This window comes from Lygodium microphyllum, chromosome 7 (genome assembly GCF_053477565.2).
Source record: "Lygodium microphyllum isolate KBCC chromosome 7, Lygodium_microphyllum_v1.1.10, whole genome shotgun sequence".
Classification (NCBI taxonomy): domain Eukaryota; kingdom Viridiplantae; phylum Streptophyta; class Polypodiopsida; order Schizaeales; family Lygodiaceae; genus Lygodium; species Lygodium microphyllum.
In genome coordinates this window covers 93268527-93279584 of record NC_141141.1, presented here as the reverse complement: position 1 = coordinate 93279584, position 11058 = coordinate 93268527, and the positions used below count along the sequence as shown (strand labels likewise).

The 11058-nt window shown below is 40.3% G+C and overlaps 1 protein-coding gene across 4 annotated transcripts; it reads left to right on the top strand.

Annotated features, from left to right (window-relative positions):
* Positions 1-265: 265 nt before the first annotated feature.
* On the top strand, positions 266-8550 carry LOC148033712 (pyruvate kinase isozyme G, chloroplastic-like). Of its 4 annotated transcripts, none has more exons than XR_015691356.1 (13): positions 267-785; positions 1393-1674; positions 1822-1987; positions 2074-2208; positions 3405-3515; positions 3685-3773; positions 5115-5177; positions 5255-5430; positions 5529-5631; positions 7202-7350; positions 7473-7581; positions 7792-7982; positions 8131-8550. XR_015691356.1 is itself a non-coding variant. In XM_087681684.1 (12 exons), exons 1-12 carry the CDS (start codon positions 489-491, stop codon positions 7912-7914), a joined length of 1764 nt encoding a protein of 587 aa, XP_087537810.1. In that variant the 5' UTR covers positions 266-488; the 3' UTR covers positions 7915-8550. The 4 variants fall into 4 exon arrangements, 2 of the variants coding, with proteins under 2 accessions (XP_087537810.1, XP_087537809.1); XR_015691357.1 differs by having other exon boundaries at positions 7792-8029; XM_087681684.1 differs by having other exon boundaries at positions 266-785; positions 1432-1674; positions 7792-8550.
* Positions 8551-11058: the final 2508 nt, after the last annotated feature.

Here is an 11058-nt window from a genome sequence, read left to right as displayed (position 1 = left end):
CACATTACAAAGGAAACTTGAATGTTTGAAGTTGAAGGTTTGTGTATAAGCTTGTAATTAAAAGTGTATTGGTGAACATTGATAAGGACTCTATCAATATGACAATGAGGGCTGGTGGTGCGAAAGGTCCCTAAAGTTTCCAAGGAGTTGTACCTACCATTTTTTACTACTACTAAGCTTAGGACTAAGCGTCCAAAAGGCTTGGGAACCATCGACCTTTGCATGGGCCTCTCTCGTCTTTTATGAGCATTTGATGAACTCTATACTCTCCACTACCACGTTAAAACCTCTCTCTCTCTCTCTCTCTTTCTCTCTCTCATATATATCAAAGCCCATGATAAAACTTTGCTATACTCCTCTTCCTGCCTCTCTGCTCACGGATCCAGCGCCTCTGTTGAAGCCTGAATAGTGCTTGGAGGCACCCACATTCTCTCCCCTGTACCTGCAGACACACCTACACCTACACCCACACCCACAAAAGAACCCACATGGCAGCTTCCCCCCTCACCTCCTCCTCCCCCTCCTCCTCCATGGCTGCCTCCCACCTCCTCCCCCGTGACACCCACCTCTCCCTGTGCGGCGGTGCCTCCTTCCGCACATCCTCCCTCCCCATGCAGGACAAGTCTCATCGCAGATGGTCTCGGGCCCGATCCCTCCATGCATGTGACATTGCCCGTGCTGTCAGTGCGGAGCCCCGTCGCAGCACCCTTCACACCACCGAGCCCAAGCTTGTCCCGGTGTCGCCTGAAGATGGCACCTCGGCGTTTCCTTTCGATTTCTCATCTGTGAGTCGGAATTAATGCAGAGGCTTTTTCAGTTGGTTCAGAAATAATGGAGAGATTTTTTCTTTAGGTTCGGAATCTCATGCTTGCATGCACTGAAAAATATCGTTCACCACAATTGGCATTTTTCTCATCCGGGTGTAATTGCCAACTTCATAGGAAAAACTAAACCGGACTAAAGTCATCTAGGTCTGTCAAAATTTTTGAATAGTGATGATATGCAGGACAGCCTATGTCTGCAAGGGATATTGCCACCGATTGTGATGTAGAATATGAAAACGTGATGAGTTATGTCTGCAAGAATATCGCCCTCCACTAGGCCCTAGAGTAGGATATCTGTGTAACAATCCTGTTGCATATGGACCGTGGTTGGCTGGGTCAACCTTAGGCACTATATGTATACACGAAGCTTGCAATAAAATCTATTCCTGCATTGTCGTTGCAAAGATCTTGACTCGATTGCCCTCCTTATTCCACATGGAATCCAAAGGTTGGGTGTCATAGCACTGTTGGTGGTTGTAATACTTTTTCTGATGTTTAGAAGTTTTTGTTGATGCGAACGCCTGATAGTTGATGTTTCTGAGATTTGATGCCTTCCTCTAATGAGCAGGAAAATGGCTACATTACATCTGAGCAGTTGCTCTCGCAGGAGAACATTGGCGAACTTTTACAGAGATCAACTTTCCCAAGAAAGACAAAGATTGTCTGCACCATTGGGCCTTCCTCCAACACACGAGAGATGATTTGGAAGCTTGCAGAGGCGGGCATGAATGTTGCCCGGCTCAACATGTCCCATGGGGATCACAAGTCTCATAAAAAAGTGATTGACCTTGTGAAAGAATACAATTGTCAGTCATCTGACAATGTGATTGCTATCATGTTGGATACAAAGGTATGTTTGAAATGCCTTTCTTTTGGATGTGGATGTGACTTTTGGTAGCCACCCAAGTTATAATGTACTTGTAGACCTTTTCCTGTGCCTGGAGGAATATGTATCTGTACTATATTAATCTGCAAAGTCCACTCGATGATTTGCCAGGGTCCAGAAGTTCGCAGTGGTGATCTGCCTCAACCAATAAATCTTGTAAAAGGGCAAGAGTTCACCTTTACGATTAAGAGGGGAGTGGGCACAGAAAATTGTGTGAGTGTAAATTATGATGATTTTGTCAACGATATAGACAAAGGCGACACCCTACTTGTGGATGGTATTTGATCTATACACAATCTCTGGCATAAATTGTATGACTTTCTGATGCTTGATCTAATGCAAAAAGGGTGGTTCTTTCTTCAGGTGGGATGATGTCATTGCTTGTAAAGTCCAAAACTGAAGACTCAGTTTTATGTGAAGTGGTGGATGGTGGAGAGCTGAAATCACGGAGGCATCTGAATGTTCGAGGAAAAAGTGCCACCTTGCCTTCTATAACAGGTGATGTTTTGCATCTGGTGCCACAATGGTCACATTCTGATCATAACCCGCCTCCTAATAGTTTTAGCATTTCATAGAAGTTCCAAGTTTATTGTTATGATTTTTCTTGAAAAGTAACTATGGGTTTGAGTTGCACTGCAAGAATGTGAACTTTGAAGCCTGCCTTAAACCAAGAACTGTCATTAGCAGTGTGGTCAACTTATGAGTGAGGTTCTTGTTATATTTAAAGTTTCCGAATGATGTGTCTCCAACAAACTTTATAGAAATGGTGCAGTTTTGGTTGGACGTGTGACAGTTGAACATGCATCTTTCAATTTCCAATCTCCATTCAGTCTGATAAGTCTTGATAATAAGAACTGTGCTCTGTGACTCCATGCGCTAAATGCTTCATCGCTTTCCCCAGTTAGCATTTCAAAAGTCCTAAGTGGTAAGATGGGTCTTCTCTACCCAAGGTTAACATTGTTATGCCATGCCTTCTAATCAATGTGTTTGCCTTCATGATTGTTATGGTTGGATTATCAACTCAGATTCCACAGTGGCCCTTTCCTAGTGCAAGGTAATCATTCTTACAGTCTGGCTTCTTGTGAAGACATCGGCCTTCAAGCAGCACAAATTCTATCCGATGACGGCTTTTATTTTTGAGATGGTGCAAGGAAGAATTGGACACTTCTTTTGTTTTCCTTTTTTTCCCCCCCTTCATTATTTCTTTTGGAAGGCTTGCAGAAAGATTCACTTTTGGGCACTGCCGATTGCAGATTCCTCATATGTGGACATAACAACAGCAGCAAAACACCAAATCAAAGTTTTGCTTTTGTGCAGAAACATAGATTAGTATATCTCTTTCTGTAATTTAGCTGTAGGTTTGACAATGTGCTGTGAGAGATGATCAGTGGTTGGGTGTATGCCCCAACTTTGCTAACTTAAAATGCAGGTAGATTTACCTAAGGATTTTATATTGCTGTTGTCTTCAGGGATGGTTATACGCATTGATTGCCAAGTTTGAGGTGGTTATACTTTAGTTTGACAAAGCAGACTATGCCTCTACAAGCTCCTGTTAGAGGCTTGTTTGTTTGTTTGCTTCTAGACTGGTTTAAAGAGAGAACTGGAGCTTTGCTATAGATAGTTCTCATTTGTTTGTTATGTAGGTTTCACTGCAAATAACCTGGTTATCTTTGTGCTTTTGCTCATGTCTGCAGAAAAGGATTGGGAAGACATAAAGTTTGGAGTGGAGAACAATGTAGATTTCTATGCGGTCTCTTTTGTCAAAGATGCAGAAGTGGTTCATGAGCTAAAAGCTTATCTTAAGAGTAAGCCTTGAAGGCTCTTACTCATTGGATTTTCTCTGGGTCTCTGGACAAGCATTTACAAGTGTCATGCCAGGGGTTTTGCCATCTAATGAGTGCCCAAACTTTTACTTATTGTTGGATCTGCAGGGAAGTTATTTCCTCAAAACTCTCCCATGTGCATCTTTTGCAGGTTGTAATGCGGATATTCATGTAATTGTCAAGATAGAGAGCGCTGATTCTATTCCAAACCTGCACTCAATAATAGATGCCTCCGATGGGGTCAGTAACTCTCTCAGCCTGGTTTTACAAAGCTAATTCTTTTTAAGTCGAAGTCATAGTCTTGTGGTCGTACACATCTGTAGCCATGACAAGGAAGGGTGCTGGGAGGGTTTACTGACTTCTCAAATAATTTTTTTGCATGTACCGAGTATAGTAGGCCAGACATGGATAAAGAATTGCACAGTACCACTTGGGTTCTGATCATGGCAAACATTTTTATTTTTTCCCAGAAACATGACTGGGTGTGCTCTTGTAGGGTTTTGGATGTTTAAACAAAGGGCAATTTTGTCAAGTAAAACAACACTGCCATTGGTTTTGTGTGTTGGCTGATTAAAGCATAATGGATATTAGACTTGAGTACTTTTACTCTTGTAGGGTTGATGATGCTTAAACTTGCCCTCTGGAACAATTTTGTCAAGTAAAACAACACTGCCATTGGTTTTGTGCATTGGCTGATTAAAGCAAAATGGATATTAGATTTGAGTACGTTTACTCATGGAAAACCATTTACTCTAGAAATTTTCAACTTTTAGTTTTTGGAGCTCTGAAACTCTCTCTCCAAGTAGTTAAAAACCGGGACCTCACTGCTAAATACAGATTTAGGCATGTATATTCAACTGTTTATTCAAATTTTTCATCTCTTGCTGGGTGTTATGTATTTTATATATGCTTGTGCTCAGTATTTGTCAAGATACTACCAACTGCATCCTAAGGATTTGTTTGTCAAGCTATGTGCCAGAAATATCATGGCAAACAGTTTGAGCTGGCATTCCATATTGTGCAGGGTGAAGATATAATATAAATTGACTTAGGGAGCTTATGTTAATTTTTTATTTTTGGGATAATTCTGAAGCCCAATGTGCATTTGGCCTACTTTAGACCATAACCTGTAGTTAATTGTCATGCCACCTATGATGGGTCAGGTTGAAAGCTTACTGCATATCAGGTATTTTTGTTTTCAGTGCAAACACAGGATCAAAACCTTGAGACTCTCTGTGCATTTTTAGTATAAGTCAAGAGTAGTAGTCAGTTTGTATACTTAGATGTGAGTTTCATTCGCAATGAATCATGATGATAGGCCTTTTGAAGTAGAAAGGTGAGCATTTGACAAGCTTGAATTTGCACATTGTTTTGAATACTATGGACATCCCTTCGATTTTGCTGTAAAGTTTTGGTGGTAAGGCAAGCTGGCTCCGATTCTTAGTGTTCTTGCCCCTGGTGGTGGCTTTTATTGTCCTTTGAATTCCTTGCTTTCACTTCCTCCCAGAATCTTTTAGAATTCACTGGTTGTGTCTCAAAAAATTCCATGTTCAAGTCTTAAGTGAAATAATGTCCATGTAGGCAATGGTTGCCCGCGGAGACTTGGGAGCAGAGCTGCCAATAGAAGAAGTTCCAATACTTCAGGTATTTCAACTGATGGCTATTCTCTGTTTCTACCTTGGACTTCTTTTCCAAGCATTTATTAAGATTGTTGTTTTCAGGAAGAGATCATTAGAATGTGTCGCAGCGCAGGCAAGGCTGTGATTGTAGCAACAAATATGCTCGAGAGTATGATCAATCACCCAACACCGACACGTGCAGAGGTCTCTGACATTGCCATTGCAGTACGGGAAGGGGCTGATGCTGTGATGCTGTCTGGTGAGACTGCACATGGGAAGTAAGTCCATACAGTGCTTATTGTTGCTTTCAACTTGTTCACTGATTTTGTGATAACCTCCTCCATGATGAGTTACTAATTTGAAATTTACCGTACAGGTACCCATTGAAAGCTGTTAAAGTTATGCACACAGTTGCCCTGCAAACAGAGGCAACTATATCGGAGGACCAGCCACCTGCAAACCTTGGCACTGCATTCAAGGTCAAATTCTCCAGTTGTGAACGTGTGTAGAAAGTTGCTTTATTTGTGTACATAGTCTGCTGCATGAAACTTTTCAAATTGGCTTTGGTTATGAAATATTTGATTCGCATGTGCCTAGTTCTGTCAGCTAGGTTTAAGTATTTATGCATTAGAAGAGTCAGTTGGACCTGTGAGTGTGGTTCTTTAAGGTTATTGAATGCCATGATGATTACTATTGATGCATGGATTCAGATTGTGCACACTTGACGTAGTTCTGTTGAAACTTAGGCCTTCTTCCAAACCATTATCCATTTTAGAAGTGCTCTGGAGTGGAGGTTTTATCTACTTTAGGTTTTGCTGCTAGGAACAGCTGGAAACTTCCAGAGTGTTCAGTTCACTGCTTTGAAGATTATATGGTGGTATTATTGATTATAGCACATCCTCACTTGCGAGCCTTCTACAGGACACTCAGTACATCTGTCCAGTGTGCAAGTGTCATTGACAGGGTACATGTTCAGTTGTGGGTGGCGACAGGATTTGACGACATGCTTATAAGTACACCGTCTTGGTGGTCAAAATTTCAATTGATGATGCCTCAGTTTGCTGGCTTTTTTGTGCCTTATACTATGTGCTCACTTGAATCTGTAGCAAATTTGGGTACATAAGTGCCAACTTCAGTAGTAAAATTACATGGCACCACTTTCAAGATGGTGTTTCTGATTTATCTTGGGAAGATTCAGTCTTAATCGGCTCCCAATACTGCTGTGGCAGTTGCAGGGAGTTGTGTGTGTTTTTACACATGGGTATTTATGGAAGTATGCATTATATGCTGGTGGAAAATATATATACACGTTTGACATACCTTCTACATTCTGGTGTACCTGATTGTATGCATGCATGCTAAAGCTAACATGTTTGACATATTCAACATACCTATTGTACTTGGCATGATTACAAACTGGGTCAGATGAGGCCTATTTACATGCAGCCACTCACAAGCAAAAGCAAGCCAAATAGCAAGGGAGCCTACAGCCATGACAATCTGTCTTAGCCACTTCCATTGCATTCTACAGTTCACATCAGCTTGTGCACTCAGCCTTGTTTGCATTCTCATTTACAGTTCCATGCTTGAAAATTGTGAATCATGATGATATGAAGCGTGGTCATGTCCTGTTGCTTGTCACCTTTGTGGTGGAAGAAAGTGAAAATTGCATCTTTATGCATGAAGTTCTTAATAGATTTCCCCCCCATTACTTCGAGTTCACAATTTTCTGCTGAGGGTTTTACTCTTTCCTGGGGAAGCTGAGGTTTTCTTGTAGCATGTGCATGGAGAATTTGGAAACTATCAGTACAAAGCATCAGAGAAGCTGCTGCTTTGGAAAGGTTTAATTGCTACTATTAGTTTTGCCGCTGCTCTACCAAAAATCACCACTTGTTTTTATTTTTTATTAGATAGGATTTTCTTTATCATTCAAAATAAGCATGGGTTCAGTTATTTGTAAGTTTATTTCATCGATTGTGGACACCAAGAGAACTTTGTGTTTTAAAGTTTACAGCTGACCTGACTCATGGCTGTTTTAAATCCTTACAGAGACACATGAGTGAGATGTTTGCTTTCCATGCAACAATGATGTCTAATACACTAGGAACATCCATCCTAGTTTTTACAAGGAGTGGATTCATGGCTATACTTCTTAGCCATTATCGGCCTGCTGGCACCATCTTTGCTTTTACGAATGAGTATGTACAGATTTAACAGTTGGAGGAGAGAATAGTATATTACAGTGTATTCATAAAGAATTGGTAGCAGTGTTTCAACAAGATGCTGAATGCTAAATCATATAATCCTCTGTATGCTGCAGGAAGAAGGTTCAACGAAGGCTTGCACTATACCGTGGAATTAGGCCTGTTATTATGTCTTTTCTGGAGGATGCAAGGACAACCTTTTCAGAGGCGTTGTCCCTTCTGCAGGTGAGTATATGTTCCACCTTAGTGACCCTCAAATTCATTTCACCATTCTTTAGATGAATCAGTCAATTTGATGGCTCGAGTTTGATCTGTTTGATCTGATACAGTGAATGGACAAATGGTCAAAAAAGAAAATGTTTGGAAATGCGGCTTACATGATTTAGGCTGAAGGTTTTTTTTTTTGGGTTTTGTTTTGTTTTCAACTGTCTCCAGGAACGTGGACTTTTAAGGTCAGGAGAAGAGGTGGCTCTTGTTCAAAGTGGACGCACACCAATATGGCAATCAGAATCTACTCATCATATTGAAGTGAGGAAAGTAGGGGATTCATCACAATGAAGTGAGGAAAGTAGAGCATGCAAGTGAAAGCAACAAAAACTGTAGTAGCTTGGCTATTCTGTTGCTGGGTATGTCCAAGAGATCAGCACGGTCGATTGCTTTTTCTGTTTACATGGTATTCTTCTCAGTATCGTAAGATGGTAGAACAATCAAAAGGAATTGTCGATGCAACTGGAGACACTTGTCTAATCTAACCGATTGCTTGGATGTCCTCAGAATCTACAGAGTTTTCTGAGTCCAAGTGAAAACAACACAGGTAACACTTGAAAAGAAAGGAGAGTCATCTGATTCTGTGACAACATGAATCAGTAAGAATAAAACTCTACAGCATTGCAAGATTAACATTCTACAAGCAACCAGAGAAATTCAGCAATTCAATATTGTGTGCTGTCAGAGTAGAGTACCTTGTGGTAACATTACTAAATTGACTATTTGGAATACTAAGCAAGAGGTATCTTCCATCCCAGCAGGTCTGGAGAGATGGAACTAACATTAGAAAGACTTAATTTAGAGATTGTAAAATGGTTGAACACTGGATCAAAATTTCAGGAGCTTATTGGTAGCCCTGTGATTGTATAAGAGAACTCTACATTGTCACTTATAAATTGAAATTTTCCAACCGGAAATTGGTTTGAGATTCTGCCTTTGGCTTTTGTTTGGTGTCTTATTTTTGGTCATACAGAGTGGATAATTGACAAAGAATGTTCATGGGGATTCAGATGTGCGCATGTGCACACTAGTGCATATCTAGGAAGTAGTAGATCTTTATTATTAGCAACCTGTCCATCTATTGCCTACATGATGTTGCTTCTCATTCAATAGGGTCATTATTTCTAAGATGAATAAAATTATAAAGATCAAAATAGTTGGTCAAAGCCTATGAAGATGCATAGTCTGGTAAGATGGGTTGTTTTGTAAGACGTGGTTGGATGGCTATATCTTGTGGAGATTTTACTGTTTGGGATGGTGTTTGCAGATGTGTAATGGATTGTAGTTAGGATGGGTCTAGAGAAGTGTAGCATTTATGGGATAATTGTCAAACCTTTTAGTGTCTGTTCTGGGTGAAAAGTGGTGCAATCCCTCGGTTTATAGTCTCTAGAAAGGGTATCTCAGAGAAGAGTCTCAGGTTAAACATGGTATAATCCCTCAGTTTAAAACTCAAGTCTTTGCACAGAATCTCAAAAGGATCTCAGTAAGGTGCAAGTCAGTCTGGATTTATCAATGCAGATGGACTACCTACAAGTAGGGTAGAAATTCATGGAACATGAATCCTATTACAGACATGACATTCTTTAGACATGGCCAATCCTGGTTGTACAGAGTTTAAGAATATCTGAACGTACTGCAGGGTTAACTTTGTTCAGCAAATAAGAAGTCATTGAGATCAGCCCTGCACAATTAATCTTATCCACAGGCTTCATTATGACCAGCTTGCTATCTTCTATAGATTAACTGCAAGTCAATCCTCATTGTTGTGCTGCTATTCCCACATGCTGCTACTAATGGTTGGGCTAGTTATGACCGCTGTTTCCTACACGTTTAATTCTAGGATCATAATCAATCCAACATTATTCCCTACCAAGTCAACTAGCTTGACTATGTCTATAAGATGGTAATAGAGCAAAAGAAACCCCCACACAAGCAAGATGAGAGCAAGTAAATAAGGATGTTGCAAAACCCAGTGAGTAATGATGGTACTTCTGTAAGATGTGCCATGGAGTGCAAGGTGTCGAGTCATAAAACTCAGGCTAGGAGTTACTAGAGTTTGTCATGCAAAGCAAACATTGGATGAAAAAGTGTAAGAGAGAGCACACATGGATTGTGGGTGGAGATCTCAAAGCATGTAAAAGAAGCTGGAGGTCATAAAACAACAATATAGGCTTGGCAAGAAGTTAGAGTGGATAGATTGGAGTTGTAGGTTTGGTGAATTGTAGGACTGAAGGAGCTTTCTTCCCTGAAATTGCAATTTGGGTTGTGACTTTAGTAGGCTTCCTGCTATTCCTAGTATGTTCTCTATCATGCCATGTGATTGGAGCTTTAATTTAGACTAGTAGTACCTTGGTTTGTAGCCCTAATGATGATCTCAAGGAATGTTTGAATTCTCTCTCTCAATCTTTTGGAGAATTCGGTAACTAGGAGTTTCACTTGCAATACAATTCTTTTGTTTGTCTCTACATATCATCATCATTTATGTCATCACAATCTTGTAGTTATTTTATATCAAAGTAGATGAAGGACCATGTACAAAGGCTTCTTATTCAGTTCTCTACAATTCTTAGACAATTAGCTATGGTGGTCATTCTTTGCATAGTCCTTGTAATATTTGTAAGTTCCATTATTTTAAGACAATTGGTAGGATCTAGAAGAGGGTTGATAACTGAACTTGGAGTTTCAATATGCTTTGGGGATGTATTCATTGTGTTGTTTTCATGGACCTACCCAAGGGTGAAGCATTTTATGTTGAAAAACAATGTTTGGAGGGTGAAACCTTGAAATGTTTTGTAGTTACCTTACATGGTAGAGGTAGACCAAGGCAAGCATATGGTACACATTTTAGTTGTGGTGAAAGAGGCTACTATGTCCTTGACCAAGGGCAATGGTAGACCAAGGCAAGCATATGGTACATGTTTTAGTTGTGAAAAAGGACACTATGCCCTTGACCTACCAAGAGTGAAACATCTCATGTTGAAGGTGAAACCCTTGAAATGTTTTGCAATTACCTTGCATGGTAGAGGTGAACCAAGGCAAGCATATCGTACATCTTTTAGCTGTGGTGAAAGATGACACTATGCCCTTAAGTGCTTTAGACCTTGCAAGAGAAAAGAGGTGCCATGTGTCTATTGATAGAACAGGAAGGAAGAGGAAGAGGTGACAAGCAAACTCTGCCACCATAAGATGCTAGGGTTCCATAACAAAGACCAAACAATTCTTAAAGAGGACACTATGCCTCCAAGTGGTCACACCTTGCAAGGGAAAGAGCTTCCATGTTAGCCATTGATAGAAAGGAGAAGAAGAAGAGGTGACAAGTAAACTTTGCCACCATAAGATGCGAGGGTTTCACAACAAAGACCAATTGATCCTTATGATGGCAATAATAATGGACTTCATAGAATATTAATGGATGGTCTAATGGTGGAGATTTAA

Excerpts from the sequence above, each read along its gene's own strand:
- LOC148033712 (XM_087681683.1), top strand. The coding sequence starts at position 489 with ATGGCAGCTTCCCCCCTCACCTCCTCCTCCCCCTCCTCCTCCATGGCT. Across the intron at positions 1,988-2,073 it reads CGACACCCTACTTGTGGATG|GTGGGATGATGTCATTGCTT; the intron begins GTATTTGATCTA and ends TTCTTTCTTCAG. Across the intron at positions 5,632-7,201 it reads ACCTTGGCACTGCATTCAAG|AGACACATGAGTGAGATGTT; the intron begins GTCAAATTCTCC and ends AAATCCTTACAG.